Here is a 19,135-nt window from a genome sequence, read left to right on the forward strand (position 1 = left end):
AGAACGGGCTAAACTGAGGTACGCCGCCAGTGAACACTGAAGTACAACAATCATTAGTATGGCAAATTCGCTGGAAACCAAGTTATGTGTTCGAAAGCAATGCGGCATATACTAGTATACTAGATGGTGGAAGTGTCGAACTACATTTTATTAGGCTGACATGTAGGCGTGAGTAGGCCCTCGCCGGTCGAACTGCATCAGACCTCACTAACTTGGAGCACAGCGGAGGGCGCAACTCACGTCAGGCTAACATTTTATTTGCTCAAAAAAACAAAACAAACTTGAAACTGTAATACAAACGTATGTAAGCTGATGTGGTCCTTGTTAAATCATGGAGGTAGACAAATATGTTTTATATTATAGTCCATATTTAGACTAATACTTTTTCCATGATTGTTTCACACTGACTACAAACGAGTGCCCCACCTATGATGCAAAGTACATGACGACGTGTAATCATTTTCACCGTGACTGCCAAGCGTAACGTTGAAGGCATTGTTTTCATTACTATGCTTCCTAGTTCCTATGCTAGTATAGTTGTTTTGTCTCATTCTGCCTCGGACGGAGATCAGAGATGGAATTGCATTTATCGTCGTATGCCACGTCTGGTGTAATTAACTGAAATTAAATTGTCACTATGTCCAACAGCTGCAAAGACTCCTATTTGTCGATCAATGCTTAAACTTTAAAATGGTATCATTAACCGCAGAAGTCAATACCTAAGCTAATATCTACTATACTTTAATAAATAATGTCTCTTTCTTTGTGTGAACGCTCCAGAGGTTATTAGGATGAAAGTGGATGTATTTTGTTGTAAACCTTTGGTGATATTTTTAGTTTTGCTATATTCAACTTCAGTTAAAACGAATATGGTTATGATGGAATTAGACGCAAGAAATTTTGATGACGTAAGTACGTTGTTTTACTTATTTTCTGTTTCTGATGTGACACTAATGAAATATATACCAGTGCGAAATGCATAGGTCAGTGGAAAGATTGTGTATTCAGTTTCATTACCTAACACGTGTTTAATTACACAGGTCATTGGAGATCGGTTCGTTATGGTCGAATTTTATGCCCCATGTGAGTATATATATATATTGTTATTTTTACACCATACCGTTGTCCTGGCAACGAGTGAACATGTAATGTATACCATATGCAGGGTGAATACCCCGGGAACTACATCGTTGATTATCCACCGACTATAAGAGGGCGCATCCCGAGCATCGTCCCCTCGCACGGTTCTGTAGCCGTTCAGAAATTTCTCCAACACGTAGAAACAGTAAGGTGAATCATTATACCCTGATATTTAAGATTTCCCGAGATTCAATCGACAAGATATTCATCACTCAAGACAATATCATAAAAAATAACGTCGATACAAACATTAAATATTGCCAAACTAACTTGAATTTTATCAATTTTATCAAGAACTCGAGTAGGATGTTCTCCTGTTTTTAATAAGAGTAGAGCGTCGGACGGTCGCTCATTTAAAGAGGGTCTCTACTCAGGGTAATGTTACACAGTAATTTTCTGAACATTTCTACAGTAGTAGAACTAAGAGTATTCAAGAACAAAAAAAAATGTATGGTCACCGGTGAATTTGTTGGGGTGACGCCCTCTAGTGTCAATAAAACTAAGCAAGTCATGACATAGACTAAATTAACTACAAAAATCAGCAAAACAATATTTTTTTCTCAAATATGATTTCAATATCTGGCGAATCAGTCAATTTATCAGAAAAGTATAATCAAAGTTCTGTATAGCGAAATGATACTGAATTATGCTAAATTATCAGCAATTTTTCAGAGGATTACAATTTTAATTTTCATAATTTTATTAAAAATTGTGATAATAGCAAAACAGCGATTTCATTTGGCGAGTGCTTCTATACATATATATAACAAATTAAAATAGTGGTCAATTTTTAATGTTAAATTAAATTAATATCATTATTATTATTGTTGATACCAGGGTGTACCGCATGTAAGAAATTCGCACCATCTTACGAGAACATAGCCGAGTATTTTGCGAACAGAGAAGACGTTGTCATAGCAAAGATTGACGCTTACAGTGAAAAGTCGTTGTCACAGAGATACGATATAACGGGGTTTCCCACTGTGCTTTATTTTGAGAAGGGAAACACTAAGCCATACCGGTAGGTGGCGTTTATATACTTTCTTTGCAATTTTGTCTATGTGACCGCTCGTAGCATGAACTTTACGTGTGCATTGTACATTGTTGGATGTGGTGAGTCTACCCAAAACATCGGGGTTTCCCACCTAAGGCAATACCGGTAGGCGGCGTTTACGTACTTTATTTTGAAAAGGTCGAAAAAGCAATACCGGTAGGCGGTGTTTATATAATGGCAGTATGGAAGAGTTGAGATTGCATCGGGAAACGATAGAATACCAGTATCTGAGATAACAAGTGCATTAAATTATTAATATTACACAGAGCCGTCGGTGGAGGGCGCCACTCCTGCCACTAGACTACTAGTATTTTCTGTTCACTGCGAGATCCTGCGTTATGCGTGAAATCGAACGTAAAAACATGACAAACAAAGGTCATAGCGTCGTAGTGACGTAAATACATCTCGTGGGATTCGGACAAACGCGGAAGTATTTATTGGGTCTTCCCACGTTTAATATTGTCCTATGCATATTTGCCAATGATCAATTTTGATGAATTAAGGGTATCTCAGTGTCAAATTCCCTTCTGAAATATTGGAGCTTCGACATTGACCTATAAAAAAAGAAAGAAAAGAAATTCAAGTTTAAAATCAAATCGTTTGATTTTTGTGCCAGGCGCTCGGTGTGCGCCTTTCGCGTTATACGCGAGATCTCGTAGTAAAAGGAGAATCACCTATAGTAGATTAGGGACTTAGAATCTAGTTCTGCACATGGAACTAAACATAGATATTCTGAGCTTGACGGAAATCCCCAAATGTAACATTTTTCATTGTTGAAACCATTCAAGGCCATTTACATGTGTGCTTTTTGACGTTAATATGGCTTCCTTTAATTTAGTAGAAAGGACCTATAAATTCGATTTCAGAATTCTGTTCAAGTGGGAAAAGATTTTCCTGAACTGTACAAAAAAACTTATGTGTTTACAATGGTATCATGCCACACGTGAGCGATTTTCTATAGATCACACAAAGTTGGAATGCAACTTTAGCCAGTTGAAAAAAAGAGTAACTTGTTCCACCTTTCAAAAAATAAAACCATTAAAGAAGTATGTTCATTTGGTAATCAGGTAATATGTTGCTCCAACATTTTGGCGAGAAAAACTATTACGCACAGAGGCTTAAAGCGCGGTAGTCGTCGCGCTGCGCATGTGCGAGATATATTGGTCTCATATAAACATAGATGGCGACTTTGACTGTTGCGCAGATCAACGAGTACGAACTGACACGTTTCCAAGCTTTAATTAGGTAATTTTCATGTGATTGGAAGGTATCGAAGGAGTCACCGGCGGTAATCAGTGCAAGTCGCGCCCAGGTCAAACCTCATACTTGTGATTTCCATTTGAAGAGCGCAATGGATTGTGGGAAAATTAATGTTTATCAGCACAAATGTCGAACATGCGCATGCGCGACAACTACCGCGCTTTAATATACTTGTTCCGTCATTAAAATTTTATTCTCGTTTTTGAAGTTTTAAAGGTACAAATGTGCTAAAGATGGTGACCTTGATAGAAGAGGTAGCTGGGAGATTTGCCAAAAAGTATAATACCAACGTCAAGTTCGTCACATCATGGAATTTCACTACAACCATTGTGGACAATGACAAGCATGCTCTGGTGGAATTGTACGACAAAGCACACGACGAATGCAGAAAACTTTATCCCGTCTTTGAACGGGTTGCATCGGTGTATAAGAACGATCCGGATGTGAGTATGTGGACTGAGTTTATGCTCACGTCTGTCATTGCATAAACTCGGATTTAAAGCGGTGGAGTCGTCACCTGCGCATGCGTCAGATGGCCATAGCGTGTCAATGTTTATAAACACGCGTCTACCTATGCGCCTTTGCGTTTTTAGCGTCTGTTGTTATTATCGCTTGGGACCCAGTTCCCGCGCGTGCGCAGGTAACGACCCTCCCGCTTTAACCGCACTATAATGTTTTTACTCGGAGTAAGTCTGATAATCCCCGAGTCATGAAACATCCTTACGTGTTCCAGTCGCCCAACTATCGCACGAGGGCGGGCTTGATTATTACAACAGGTATCATACATGATATCATTTCATGATTTAACATTTCTGGCATTGCAACTTCATTACCCTTATCAGACACTTCTCAATAAAGTAGAACAAGAACAACATCATAACTAGTCAATACCCAAACTCATAGTGTATTTTTTTAAAAGTTGTCTTCTTTAAAGCGGGAGGGTCGTCACCTGCGCACGCGCGGGAATTGAGTCGCAAGCAACGATAACAACACACGCTAAAAACGCAAAGACTCATGGGTAGAGGCTTGTTTTTATGTTCTATGCCCATCTGACGCATGCGCAGGTGACGACTCCCCCGCTTTAATATAATTCTTTGGTGTTTAGTATTAGAAGGTTTCACTGCATCAGTTCTCTTGTTCGGGTTAGACAGGTTTCCCTGCATCAGTTCTTTTGTTGTTCGGTTTAGACATGTTTCACTGCATCAGTTCTTTTGTTCTCCGGTTTGGACAGGTTTCACTGCATCAGTTCTTTCGTTGTTTGCTTTCGACAGGTTTTACTGCATCAGTTCTTTTGTTTTTACGGTTTAGGCAGGTTTCACTGCATCAGTTCTTTTGTTGTTCGGTTTAGACATGTTTCATGTTTCACTGCATCAGTTCTGTTGTTCTTCGGTTTGGACAGGTTTCACTGCATCAGTTCTTTTGTTGTTCGGTTTAGACATGTTTCACTGCATCAGTTCTTTTGTTCTTCGGTTTGGACAGGTTTCACTGCATCAGTTCTTTTGTTGTTTGCTTTCGACATGTTTCACTGCATCAGTTCATCTGTTGTTCGGTTAAGACAGGTTTTACTGCATCAGTTTTGTTGTTGTTCGGTTTAGACAGATTTCACTGCATCAGTTCTTTGGTTTAGACAGGTTTCACTGCTTTAGTTTTGTTGTTGTTCGGTACAGATAGATTTCACTTTATCAGTGTTTGCTTTCGACATCAGTCCCTTTGTGTGTGTGTTTTTTTTCGATTTAGTCAGGCTTCATTGAGAAGGTTCCTTTGGTGTAATTGTCTTTATGATCTTATTAGACTAACAATTTATATCTTCAGATACTATTTGGTCGTGTTGATCTGAGTCGTGATACGGACAGATATCTTCTAGAACAGTAAGTATTAAAATAAATACGCTTTCTTATTAAAAAGAAACATGCAGTCCGCCCACTAGTCTTTGTTAGTTACATGTTAAAGGGTGGTGGTACTAGTAGTCGTCGCGCCGTGCATGTGTGAAATTTGTGTTGACAAACATTGATTTTCCCACAATCCAATGCGCCTTTCTAAAGAAAAATTACAAGTATGAGGTTTGACCTGGGCGCGACTTGCACTAATTGCCGCCGGTGACTCCTTCGATACCTTCCAATCACCTAAGAAATACCTAATTTAAGCTTGGTAATATCTCAGTTTGTACTCGTTGATCAGCCAACAGCCAAAGTCGCCATCTTTGTTTATATGAGACCCATATATCTCGCGCATGAGTGGCGCGACGACTACCGCCCTTTAACAATTTTAATGATAAGCTATCAACAGGTGTCAAATGATATTATTTCTGTTTAAGCACTTCATCAGATCCTCTATGATGTTGCTTACTTTGTAGTTAGTCGTGTCAGTAGAATAGTCTTTCAAATCTGACTTATCAGATTAACGTTTCATTTGAAGTGCTCAGAATTATAAAAATGCAGTAGCCGGCTCGTAAAAAACATCACACTCCTTAGTGGGTTACTTTGCTATAATAATATTGTGAATACTGTAAAACAACTTACAATTAGCGGGAAATACAATTTGCTCCACTCACGTTCAGTGGCGGATCCAGAGGGGGGCCAGGGGGCATACCCCCCCAAACGCATGACGATTCGTATCATCTAAATTACGCATAGCTTCTCTGCGATTTACGGTCCGTATATCTTAAGCGTAGCTTGGACCCCCCCCCCCCAATACATTTTGCTGGATCCGCCACTGCTCACGTTACGTGCGAACGGATGACACGAACAGAGAAGTGAGACTTGTCTTTTGGCTCTGTTCGATATTAGTTTATATCGGTGAACTTTGTCAGTATCCAACCATCGGTGGCTCTGTACAAATGATACAAATCGGTTCATGCATTTTATATTCCCAGTTATCATGTCCACGCTCTCCCGGCATATCTGTGGTTCCCACAAAGAACTAAAAGATCAAAACTGGTAAGTTTAAATTTATCATTTGACACGTGAAGTTACCAATAACATGACACAAGTTTAATGTGTCATTTATTTCACCGTGAATGCATCTACTAGCTTGTCGAAATTTCAAAAAAGCGATGCCGCAATATATTTGCTTGTTCGTTGAGCGATTACTCCAACCAGTGTAGGGCGTTATACTAAAGATTTAAAAGATGTTAATTTGTATAATCGCAATAGTTGCATTCTGTGTAGTAACAAGTCACGTGACCTGTCCATGTTACCTAATGCTCTAATTATTTACACATTCCGCTGTCCAGGAAGTGACGTAATCAATATTCATATGTGCTTAGTTTCCAGGTGCATCGCACGACCCAAATGTCCAGCTGACCTCTCAGAACTTCGTGGATTTCATCAACCGAGAAACCAAACTATGGAGATCGCTGAACGGCAATCTAACGGACGCAGTGAGTTGTTGTTGTCTTGAGATTTAACGTCTCCTTTACCATTAGTTTCGTGATACGAAACTGTGACTGTGTTCAGATGACAGTTGATATATTATAGTATATTACATAGATCTTTTTACATACCACATCGGTGTGTGTTACCCCCCCCCCCTCCCAGCGTAATTGACATAACTAAACAATATAAGATGAAGCATGAAAGTCAAGATTCTTTTATTTTTCCAGGCAGGGCGTATCCCCAGTATCGATCCCATCATCGCTAAGTACTCAAGAAAAATCCAAAGTGGTGATACGGTACTGTAATATTCTTACTTACGTATGCCTCAGCATACCACCAATTAGCCAATCAGCGTTCATAGTCCTCAAATCATATTTTTGTTGCTAGGCAACGATTTTTTTCGTGTCTTATCTAAGAGGTGAGAAGGAGTTGTGCAATTACGTCAACCTGTTTGAAGCTTTGTTTATTGACCCGTGACCCGTGACCCGTGGATCTGGGCAGCACTAGATTAGACACTTCCAAAATTCCATTCTGCATGATATGTAGAACGTAGACAGCCTGGAAAATGTGTGTGTTTTATTTACACCCATTTCTTGTGTTTTTCTAGCAATAATTACATTACATACATGAGGTTTTAGCAAATTAAAACAATATTTATTTGTAAGGGCTAACATTGTCGTCTATAAAACTAATCTAATAAGTGGTATGAGCCCTGTACGTCACAGCAATCTAGCTGGCTTTAATACAAATAATACATCTCAACAACATTACACTTCTCAGTCTATTTTACTGGTGTGGTTAACCACAACCACATACTTACCCGAAATTTAACAAACATCAAACAAATAAATAATTAAACAAACTATAATAACACAAATTATTATCAGTATATTAAATAAATAAAAAACAAACAAACTAGGATCTCATTTCAATACATCTTTGAATAAAAAGTGTCAAATTTACGTTTTTTTTCTTTACAAAACATGTGTAAGGTTACTTACCTTCTAATTTAGATAATTGATCTTGACCTTGAACAGTGTGTATTGTTTGTGTATTTCAGGCTTCCACTAGAGAGGACATACTGAGGGCGTCATCCCAGCTTACAACGGACATAGAAATAAAGTGAGTGTTATTTATTAAGATTGAGGGCGGTGTACAGGAAGAAGCATCACCGCACTTCATTCATCTGATGAGTTAAATTTATCGTTCCAAATTATGTTCTTATGTAGACGTTAAAGAAGTCTTTTTTTATTTTAGATATGTTGACTACTATTTAGCTGTCCTGAAGAAAATTCAAGAAAAGGGAGTTTCTTTCGTCCACGAGGAAATACAACGAGTGAATAACATCATTGGTGAGTTACAGTCACGTGATCTATATATTTGTTCTTGCGGGAAAGTCTGTGAACAATTTGTATCTACTTATATGGACCAAATATTGCGACCCTTATACATTTATAGAACATACCTAATTTAGAAGTGTCCCGAAAGTTACAGAAATAGAAACAACGCCCATTGTAAGATTGGAACTCACAACTCAATTTCAATCCTTGTCCGTTAATCTACTATGTTAAAGCGGGGGAGTCGTCACCTGCGCATGCGCCAGTTGGCCATAGCGTGTCATAGTTTACAAACAAGCGTCTACCCATAAGCCTTTGCGTTTTTAGCGTGTGCTGTTATCGTCGCTTGGGACTCAATTCCTGCGTGTGCGCAGGTGACGACCCTCCCGCTTTAATCACATTCAAAGAAAGGTCATAAATATTCATGAGCTGATTAAGCAATGTTACTTTCACCTACGATATATTTAAAGGGCTGTGGTATGTGTGAGTTATGGGTATTATTTAAAGGGTAGTGGTCGTCGCGCTGTGTGTGACATTTGTGTCGATAAACATTGATTTTCCCACAATCCAATGCGCTCTTCTAATAGAAATGAGGTTTGACCTAGGCGCTACTCACCTAAAATATACCTAATTGCAGCTGAGTAACGTCTCAGTTTGTAATCGTTGATCTGCGCCCAGTGATCGCGGCGCATGTCAACTTTGATACATTGCAATCTGTGTTTAGAGCATGTAAACTTCGTGTAATGCATATCACTATGAATTCAATATTTCGAGTTATTAGCTGGATAAAGTATATCTGACATGGTGGATGCTACACGCAATACGTATGTTGTCAATTATTATATTCTGATAAGCGCCCCCATGAATTGCAGGTGGTAAGGTGAGCAAGGAGAAGTTGGACGACATGACGAGAAGAGGAAACATTCTACGTCACATCCTTGAATATACCGATGGTTCTACGCGTATAGGCATTGAAGGAGAGGTGCCTGGTAGAAAAATTACCTTTTCAAATGAAAAAGAAGAACTTTGATGACAATCGTTATTTATTATATATAAATAAATAATTATTTTTTTCTTGTCGCTGTGTGGATTGTAACCCCAGGAAACAGACGAACGTGTGATATTTTAAACGTCTGAAAACATGTACCTTTCAATTCAGTGTTACGAAAAATTTACGGCAGGTGAAGTAAACAAGCCTCTTTATTGTCGCATCACAGCATTATTACCGAAGCATGTTGCGGTTAGGAGCATGTATGACCGGGACTGAGAACTCAGCTAGCTGTAGACTGGCAAAGTCGGGACTTCTTTTTTGTTTTACAAAAAGAAATAATTAATTGTTTTAAGTCCTTTTAGCGTGATCGCGAAAACTAATGTGACCGCGGTCACGCTAGTTTTCGCGATCACGCTAAAAAGGCTAAACTGACAATTATTTTTTTTTTAAACAAAAAAAGAAGTCCCGACTTTGCCAGTCTAGGCAGAATGCAATATAGAGATACTGGATGAATCGACAAAAGACACACACCATAGATTCCTCGCGGATAGTTCAGCATTTAAATTATTACTACCCCGACTCTACCGTCGGGTTCCCAACTCCAATCACTTACCCTCTGTCCCCAGTCCATTTTGCTATTTCCTATAAATTGCTAAAATCATGCAGCAGCGATAAAACGTCATCGCCCATGGCTGCTAGGCTCTGACATGATATGAAGCGTGGATTCGCCCAGCTGTTTCGCCCAAACGGCTTTTCGTTCCAATGCTGTTTCGATTCAACACTGTTTAGTTCCAGTCCATCGATTTTTATATATTTTGTTTTTGCTATAGCATTATTGTACAGGGAAAGTAAATAAATTAATTAAATCAGAATACAAGAAACTCACTATTATATAAACAATTTAAGATGTCGATTCGTTATTTCCAGTAACAGGCATCAACATTGTTCGAAAGACTGAACAGTCTCCTGGTTGTCAGGGCTAGATAACAACGACAACTCATGCAAAAGCTTTCGTGACTTTCGATTGGTCGAAATCTAGAATAAAGTTAAGCTCCTCTCGTGAACCATGGTTACTAAAAGTAACCGTGCATGGACCAAGCAGGTCTGGAACATTTGTTCATTTCTGCTGAGTTCAGTTTGTCGTAATCGAACATGTTGATGAGGAAATAGTAATATGCAATAGTAATAATAGCCTGAGTAACAACAAAATAGATTAGATCGAAACAGCACTGGGACGACACTGAACCGATAATACATGCTTATAATATTGCATATATAATATTGGTCTTAGACTAATAACACTAGAGAAACTACATAAAATGAGCCAACTTTGTGGTTAGAATATAATCAAAATATTATTTACATGGTATTAAAACTGAGGAGCCCGTAGATTTTTCATCATATTTAGAACCGATATAGCCTAGCCCATCAAACAGATAATAAAGCGCAAAAAAGTAACAACGAAAACTAATAATATGCTCCAATATAAAATTGTAAAAACTCTTTGTGTTTGCTGCGGTCAAAGTATTTATATAAGATACTAGTATTGTTTTCATTTAAGCATAGAAATGACACGTCATATGAATTAATTATTCAAACTTTCAAAATTGTTCTTTTTTGCGACGGAAAAAATGCTTATATTTAGTATGCTACGCCAAAGGTGTTCGTAATTTTGCTAGATTGTTTTATATTGTTCATAAATGACGTTATAAATGTCGACATGATCGTATTACTCGCATTTTCTGCTGTAATTGAACGCCGTCCAGTAAATATTATTAGCACCTGTGTCGTAAAGCGGTTGAATTTTACGACTATTCAACGTGAATCGAGGTGTATATTATCGATCAATATCAAGTATTTATTATATCAGTCAATTAAATAAAAAACAAAAAGTTCGGTGTCAAAGTAAAAAGTTTCGACTACCGTTGCCTTTAAATTACTCACTGCATTGTGTCTTACTGTGTATTTACTGCAATAGTATAGTTGTTTTCATTGTATGTGTGGCAGCTTTTCCGGTTTTACTCACGCGCGCTTTCAAACGAGCGTGTTTTCAAACTCGATAGAGCGGGTGTATATAAACCTCCAATATGCCACACACAACTGTAACACGTGGGATTATAGTATCATGATCGGTACACGTCATAACAGGCGGTGACAATCATGAGGTGGGTTCCGTATCGTCTTATTATATCAAAAGAGCATTCAAAATGCGCATTTTTTGCCGCTGTTCTTGTTTTGATGCTAACTGTTAGACATATCAGTCACGTTCAACACTGCACGCAGTCACTTATCGATCTCAAACGTTCGTGCTCGGAGACCGCAGTTGTATGTACGGCGAATTCGTCATCAGTTCACTCGGCGGAAGTCATCATCGGTGATAATGTCACTCGTAGTATACAGCTCCGCGATGTGTCCTTGGTTGCAGAAGAAACGGAACAGTCGACTTGGGATGCGAGCTACGACGAAGCGAAGTACATCGAGGCGAAATTCGGGAGTTTTTGCTACAGCCCAAAGTATCCGTACTTCGTCGCTACCGATAAGCAGCTTTTGAGTGAATCCGTGTTGAGAGAACGAGGTTGTGCAAAACGGCTGCCAAAGGTCATCATCGCTGGCGTCAAAAAATGCGGCACAGGCGCGGTATTGAGATTTCTAAACCTCCACCCAAATATCACCGGGTCATCTCAAGCCGAAGTCCACTATTTTGACTCGCGAGTTAAGAGAGATCTGACATGGTACCGAGACCAGATGCCATATAGTTCTCAAGATCAAATTACAATAGAAAAAACTCCAACCTACTTCAACTTCCCCGACGACGCTCCGCGGAGGATTCGTGAAGAGTTGTCACCGGAGACAAAAATTATTCTGGTATTGTGCGACCCTGTTAGAAGGGCGGTGTCTGATTACTTAGAATACCAGTGGAGAACAACTGTACCGGGAGCCGGGGCAGCGAAAAGAATCCGAAAGACTTTCGAGTTGACGGTGGTGGACGTCGGATATTCTGAAAGTGTGAAAGAAGAACAGGAGATTGTAGATCTCGGGGTTTATATAAAGTTTCTAATACGCTGGTACGATGCGTTTGAAAAAGAGAACATACTGTTGGTGGATGGAACCCGATTTTCTAACGCTCCGTACCGAGAACTCCAAAAGATTGAGCATTTTCTCGGCCTTCGGCCTTTCTTCAGAGAAGCTCACTTTTCGCTAAACCCAGATAGAGGAATATATTGCATTAATTTTCCAAAAGAATATTGTTTACCGGAGAGCAAAGGACGTACACACCCAATTGTGGACGACATCATTTGGCAGAAAATGTGCGATTTTTACGCGCCTTATGATAAAATGTTAGCTAAAATCTATGGATATAATTTTTCGTGGGTAGGACATTGCGAACAACGAAAACAATACCGATGATGTCGCAATGCTATTTTTTTAGTATAGAACTTGTCGAATACTTATAATATGACATATATTTGATATAATTCCCACCGAAATTACTGGACATTACTCAAATAGCGCACATTCATTGATTTATTAAATACTTAAAGATTTTACTGTATGTTTTGCAATGAATATGCGAGAGAAGTGCCTACGAAGTGACCTCAAATTGGACAGGACTGCTGTTAATCTTTCCACACGTGTTCACGCTAATCCACCCTGCCTACAATAACCACATTAAAATACAATAAATACAGTGATGTTTATTTCCAATGTGACACAAATACCACAACACTGTGATTAGAAATACTACCGGTACGTTCATGTTCAAAGCGGTTGTATCGGTTTGGCAAAATTATTATTGTTTTTTGAAACAATTGTCAATTTGAATAAATTAATTCTTGAAATTGACACCAACAGTTACGCACGCCTACCACGCTGTGCGTAATCTCCATGTTGACTGTGTATGATATCGCAGACATTTTTTGACCCTTTTCATCTCACACCGGGACATAAGGCTGCAATCAGGTTCTTCCATTCCTGTCTATCCTTGGCCACCATTTCTGCACTACTCCAGGTCAGGTTTTCTTGGGCAAGTTCTATGGTAATGGTTCTTCTCCATGTGGTTTTTGGCCTCCCTCTGTTTCGTCGTGGTGTCCAGCGAAGTGCTGTTTTGGGGATTGAGTCTTGTGGTATTCTAAGAATAATAATAATGTCCTTAGAATGTGTTTGCCTACAGAGATTATCATTGGATATGATCACTGGCCAGAATATTTTGCAAATTCTCCTAAGGCAACTATTGTGGAAAGATGATAACTTGATCATATCGGATTTTGTTACACGCCAACATTCGGATCATATGCATAGAGAAGGACAGATTTTACATTGCTATTGTAAAGCTTGAGTTTAAGCTTCTGACTGTATTGGTTGGATTTCCAAATTGGATTTAGTTTTATGAAGGCATTCCTGGCTTTGGCTATTCTTGATTTTTACTTATGCTGTCTTTGCTCACATTACTGCCCAGGTAAGTGAAGTCATCAACTTCATTGATGGCCTTACCCTGAATTTTGAGTGGGGTTTGGTTTGTTGTGTTGATTTTCAATAGCTGTGTTTTTTTCTCATTGATTGACAGTCCTGTTTGTGCTGCAAACCTAGAGAGCCTGTTGGTCTTTTCTTGCATGTGGTCTAGTCTTGATGAAAGCAGAGCTATATCGTATGCAAAATCCAGATCGTCAAGTTTGCAAAACATGGACCATTGTATTTCTCTTGCTTTGCCGACATTTGTGTTTCTCATTACCCAGTCAAGGGTATTAAGGAAGAACATGGGTGAGAGTATGCATCCTTGTCGTACTCCTGACTCAATTTTGAACCAGTCTGAGAGACCGTTGTCTAGGATGATGCTGCACTCAAAGTCTACATAAAATGTCTTGATTAGTTGGGTGAGTTTTGGGTGAATTCCATAGGCTCCTAATATCCTCCACAGGCTGTCTCGATGAAACAAGCGAAGTTTTAGCGTAAATATTGCTTCATCGTAATTTTTTCTGAAACCCAAATTACTAGAAATTATTTTCAACAACCTGAGTATCAAATATACACTTTGGCAAAATTAAGTACAGCTACATTTGAGATAAAGTGTATGTATGTGTACGTGAGGAAGTACAGCATGAATGAAATTGTGTTATTAATCTTCTTAGCCCGAATTTTACTAGTCTAAGACCAATTTTGTTTTTGCCAACGAAGCAACCACACCAATAACTGAGGATCTGAGAAGTGATTTCAGGATATATGTTTTTTAGTGTTTGTTTTAGACTTGCTTGCAGTCTGTTGCGATACCGATGAAAAATTCTTGAAAAATAAATATAAATTGCGTAATCGACCGGAGGGGTGAACGCGAAAGTCATGTGACCGCGAAATCCCAACAGTCTGTCGAGATTTCGCGGTCACATGACTTTCGCATTCACCCTTGTTTACGCAATTTAGTTTTATTTTTCAAGAATTTTTCATCGGAATTGTAACAGACTGCAAGCAAGTCTGAGATATTGCGTAATAGGTATCAATTATGTGAGTGCCTAAATAAACTAGGTACATGGAAATATACATTTTTAGTGATGTTAAAAGCAGAGTTTCATTAATCGCATGGATCATCGCACACATGTTAAACACAGATAATATAAAATAAGCGGGGAAAAACTCTAAGGTTACAATAATATAAAGAAAATAATTGAATATAATTGAAAAGGACAGTATTCGCAATATTAATGAGTACAACAACACACATTTCAGGTCAAGTACACTGGACTAAATAAATGTATATCAGACACAAATAATTATCGGTAAAGATATATCATACTGTCGCATACGACTTATTTGCCACTTCCGTGTCACTGAGAATGTTCTAGAACCGTACTGTGTCTGGGTGGAATATTCTAGATTTTGTTTAGAAACTGGTTGAATAGGTAATAGAACACTGTAGGAGGCAATAGAAGGTAATGGAACATTCTAGAAATTGGTAGTAAGTTCCAGACTCATTATGTATGCTGATGTAATGGTCTATTTATAGACAGTGTGGGTATATATAGGGGAGTTGTTCAGCACTGAGATCAGATCGGGGATCTCATTGAATTGTATTGGAGTTTAAGTATCTAGTTATTGGAGTAGTGGAGTTTTACCGCGTTATTGTACTTGATGTTTGCAGAGTATAATAATACCAGTACCAGTTGAAACCTCATCTGTTGGCTCCGTGTTCGTATTTTATCATCGCCGCCAGGGAAGTCTTTCTGTTACTGTTGCCATTTTGGTATTTGAACCATCACACCTGTACTATACCAATTACGGTAATATTACGTTGCGTGTGACACATACCAGCCTGACAAATGCGTGTTGGTTTGGTAAAGATTAACAATGCCAGTGCTGGTGTATAACACTTTATGTAGACTATAGAATATAGTTTGGTCACAAAATAAATCCGGGAAATACACAATAAATTCTGGGCAAACACACTTGTAATCGGCTTTACTATGGGGTCCAGAGCATACTACCCTTTAAAATGTTTGAAATATAGACCCTCTGGAACGCTATTTCCTGCATTTTGATGGTCAAATTTTGCTGACACAAAGGGTTTCAGTTTTATTTTGAAGGGGGAGATCCCCCCCCCGTGCCGCCGCCACTGTATTGTTGCATACACAACGCACCGAAATAGACTAACGTGAGGATTCATGAGTAACGCGGGGAGTCGTCGCGAGATGCTGAATTGTCCGAGTTACGGACATCGAGTTACGAAAACATCGAGTTACGAACATGACCACGCCTATGTTTTAGAAACCACGCCCACTGTTGCAAAACCACGCCCAAATTATAACTCGATGTTCAATTCACAGTTAACCAAACTTCGAGTTACAGGCAACATAAATTTGTTGATTTGTTTAACATTTTATGTTTCCAGTTACTCGAAGTTCGGTTAAATGTTAATTAAAATTCGAGTTATTACATTTTAACGTTAAACAAAACAACAAATCTGTGTTGCCCGTAACTCAATGTCCGGTTAACTGTTTATTAAAGTTCGAGTTACTAAATGTGGACGTTCAACAACAATAAAACATATACATGTTTATGTATTTCCCGCAACTCAAAGTTCTTTTAACTGTTAATTCAACATCGAGTTATAATTTGGTCGTTTTTAGCGTGCGTTGTTATCGTCGCGTGCAAGTAATGTCCTCTCCGCTTTAAAAAGGGGGGCAAACGTTGTTTTCGTTCAACGTAATTGCAATATATTTTTGTTCGTACAACGTAAATTGAAAAAATAAATTCCTGTAATCACAGGCTAGACGTACACCGTAATCAATCAATTATTTTGTTCGTACACTGTAAAAATGTGTCATTTTTCTCGGTACGTATAAGAATTTACATCCAAATAAAAAAGTCGTGAAGAATAATCCAGGGAAATTACATTTTCGAAACTGTAAAACAACTAAATGACACAATTCACTGCAAAATTCAATTTTCACTGTAAACTGTAAAAACGTCTTTTTCCCTTGTAAATTGTAAAAAAAACTTTTTATTTCCCGTAAAACTGTACCAGCTACTCCCTTGCCCCCCTCTTTGAAGTCCGCTTTTTCCTAGTTACTAGTAATTTAAAAGATAAGATACAACTGTTTGTTATTGGCCAGACCACGGGCGCTTGCAACAGGATTTATGGTTAAGGGAGATAGGCTTGGGTAGGGTTATATACTAGTATAGAAATAAAGACAGGGTATGAAACGTCCGCACTTGGAATCGCTGTACACCAAACGAATACGGCTGGTTTGTGAATAAACTCGCACACTACACTCACCAAAAAAGCAATCCACTTGACTATCAGACTCTTATTTATCCAATTTTGTCATACGTTTGTAATAATTTGTCTGTAAATTCGCAAAAAAATGATAATTTCTGGCGCTATCGAGCGTCGCGGCGTGAAAAACACAACTACTCCCTGACAAGCTCCGCCCATCGAACGCTCATTGGTAGAAAGGGTTCGGGTCAAAGGGTAACACTCTTGCTCACCTCACCGGGGGATATCACCCTATATAATCAAAAGGTGACTCGTTTCGTTGACAGTGGTTGGTGCTCTCTCCGCTTCGTCGCAAGTCTGGCATCTCGCCGTTGATGCTTAATGATGTGAATGTCATTGAATTCTTCGCCCAGGTCAATTTCACCGACATATTGATTTTTGCCGCCCTTATTTTCAAGCTGCAAATCTTCTTATATGCTCATTTCATCCATTATTATATTGTCGTACATCCACCTAAACACATCTGGGTTGAATCCAGGCCTTTGATTGATGACATTTTTATACATCATTGACAATCTCGTGGACGGCAGAATCAAGTACTTGTTGTCAATGATATCCTAGTAACCTTTGAACTCCTGCACCAAAGTTGAATTGCAAACTTGATTACTGCCCTGTCCCAACTACGTTCTTTGGGTTGCACTTTACTATTATTGATTATTGGAGTCAATAACGAAAGCATGTTTGAATCATCGTTCGGTGCTATTATGTTTAACACATCCCTTACATTAATTTCCGAAACGACACATTTCTTCCTGTCAGGGCTAGGCTCATCTACAGTTTTTGGCTGGTAGCTCTTCTGATAGCAGAACTTTGCTGACAGCTTCGACAAATATCGGAAGCAGAAGCCTATGATAATATGCGACAATACTTTATATCACGCACACTTTGAACAGTTTTACCATTTACTGGATTAGATTCAATTAGTAGGTTTTGTGTGACAGTAATATTACATGGTTTGGTCACACCCAGTGCATAGTTTTATCCTGTCTAAGAAAAGTACTAGAATATCTAAGTTATATTCTGTAGAAAACATGGCTGTTGGAAACCCATACTGTTTCAAATCAACTGCCGTATCATTTATCTTAACACTAAAGGAGTCATCACTGGTAAACGTTACAGACATAATGTTGATACCAATCGGCTTCTCTCGGATAATGTGCTTTCACAAGGTTACAGTCACAGTGTTACTGGTAATATCAAACTGAAAGAACCTTTTATTCAACATTAATGTTGCGATTTCACACATGTCAAGTGATTCGTTATATCCATCCTTATTGTGGCACTATGTCATACCTCTGTATATTTCTGAAAAGAAAATACACATCGTACACAACTAGAAATACAGTCAGATTATTATGACAGGGACCATGAAGAAAATTTGTGAAAGCCTCAAACACTTTGAAAAATATACTGCGAGTAATAATTGCGTGTAATAAATTAACTGTATAATAATTAGCCACTGCAATTATTGTTTAAATAACGAAATACCCGATTGTGATTTCGCATTGGAATTGTGCACGAAGAAGGATGGGCAAATCAACACGCACGCATACTAACCGATTGAATACATTGATTTCTAAATTAGCTACAAAGGCTTGCAAAAATGACGACGATACAAGTTTAATATAAACTCATAATATTTCAATTTCACCAGGGACCGGACACCTTACAATCAGATTATTTTGTGTATGGCTATGCAATGGCATTTTCTCTTTCCATATAAAAGTGCTGAATTTGGGACCCCATCTGGTGGCACATATGTGTATATCTTTTCAACGGGAGTACCCCCTAGAGGCCGAACAAATCCAGTGACGTTAACGACTCAGGCACGTTGTGATTGGAGTTTGACTGGAAACACAAGCTAAGGTAACGAGGGTGATTGTGACCAGTCGTAAGCGTGAACAGTGTGACCGGTTTGTCTACGTTCTTTACACATCTTCAACGTGTCTTTTTTCACTTCTCGGTATATATTCTGTCTTACTGTTGTCTATTGTGGTTACACCTATATATTGTTGGTACAAGACATTTCAGAGCTCTAGAAAATATCTGCCATTGAAATCGAAAAATAATGATATTATACATTACTAAAAAAACAAAGTCCTAGTCTATGTACCTTTTTACTGACAATCTTGTCGCTACCAGTGGTGGCCGCAAATGACATAGAATACGTTTTGTAAACTTTGTAAACTGACCCACACACAATACAATCACTCTCAT

At 38.6% G+C, this 19,135-nt stretch overlaps 4 protein-coding genes across 4 annotated transcripts; 3 read left to right on the forward strand and 1 right to left on the reverse strand.

The window, feature by feature from the left end:
- The first annotated feature begins 869 nt into the window (after positions 1 to 869).
- LOC102802611 (uncharacterized) lies at positions 870 to 5,326 on the forward strand. The gene is made up of 5 exons (XM_006825125.2): positions 870 to 908; positions 1,041 to 1,083; positions 1,978 to 2,161; positions 3,663 to 3,897; positions 5,267 to 5,326. Exons 1-5 carry the CDS (start codon positions 870 to 872, stop codon positions 5,324 to 5,326), a joined length of 561 nt encoding a protein of 186 aa, XP_006825188.2.
- Positions 5,327 to 7,533: 2,207 nt separating this feature from the next.
- On the forward strand, positions 7,534 to 9,374 carry LOC146742199 (uncharacterized). The gene is made up of 4 exons (XM_085500643.1): positions 7,534 to 7,542; positions 7,889 to 7,950; positions 8,086 to 8,180; positions 9,038 to 9,374. Exons 1-4 carry the CDS (start codon positions 7,534 to 7,536, stop codon positions 9,193 to 9,195), a joined length of 324 nt encoding a protein of 107 aa, XP_085356769.1. The 3' UTR covers positions 9,196 to 9,374.
- A 1,842-nt stretch (positions 9,375 to 11,216) lies between these two features.
- Positions 11,217 to 12,999, forward strand: LOC100372103 (heparan sulfate glucosamine 3-O-sulfotransferase 1-like). The gene has a single exon (XM_002741638.4). It carries the CDS (start codon positions 11,317 to 11,319, stop codon positions 12,562 to 12,564), a length of 1,248 nt encoding a protein of 415 aa, XP_002741684.3. The 5' UTR covers positions 11,217 to 11,316; the 3' UTR covers positions 12,565 to 12,999.
- Positions 13,000 to 13,083: 84 nt separating this feature from the next.
- Positions 13,084 to 13,413, reverse strand: LOC144343196 (uncharacterized). Its single transcript, XM_078005911.1, has one exon. The coding sequence runs from the start codon at positions 13,411 to 13,413 to the stop codon at positions 13,084 to 13,086; it is 330 nt and encodes a 109-aa protein (XP_077862037.1).
- Between the last annotated feature and the right edge of the window lie 5,722 nt (positions 13,414 to 19,135).

Source organism: Saccoglossus kowalevskii, chromosome 6 (assembly GCF_978046115.1).
Source record: "Saccoglossus kowalevskii chromosome 6, keSacKowa6.1, whole genome shotgun sequence".
Taxonomy (NCBI): domain Eukaryota; kingdom Metazoa; phylum Hemichordata; class Enteropneusta; family Harrimaniidae; genus Saccoglossus; species Saccoglossus kowalevskii.

Excerpts from the sequence above, each read along its gene's own strand:
- LOC102802611 (XM_006825125.2), top strand. The coding sequence starts at position 870 with ATGGTTATGATGGAATTAGACGCAAGAAATTTTGATGAC. Across the intron at positions 1,084-1,977 it reads GGTCGAATTTTATGCCCCAT|GGTGTACCGCATGTAAGAAA; the intron begins GTGAGTATATAT and ends TGTTGATACCAG. Across the intron at positions 3,898-5,266 it reads TGTATAAGAACGATCCGGAT|ATACTATTTGGTCGTGTTGA; the intron begins GTGAGTATGTGG and ends TTATATCTTCAG.
- LOC146742199 (XM_085500643.1), top strand. Across the intron at positions 7,951-8,085 it reads ACAACGGACATAGAAATAAA|ATATGTTGACTACTATTTAG; the intron begins GTGAGTGTTATT and ends TTTTTATTTTAG. Across the intron at positions 8,181-9,037 it reads ACGAGTGAATAACATCATTG|GTGGTAAGGTGAGCAAGGAG; the intron begins GTGAGTTACAGT and ends CATGAATTGCAG.
- LOC100372103 (XM_002741638.4), top strand. The coding sequence starts at position 11,317 with ATGAGGTGGGTTCCGTATCGTCTTATTATATCAAAAGAGCATTCAAAA.
- LOC144343196 (XM_078005911.1), bottom strand. The coding sequence starts at position 13,413 with ATGATCAAGTTATCATCTTTCCACAATAGTTGCCTTAGGAGAATTTGC.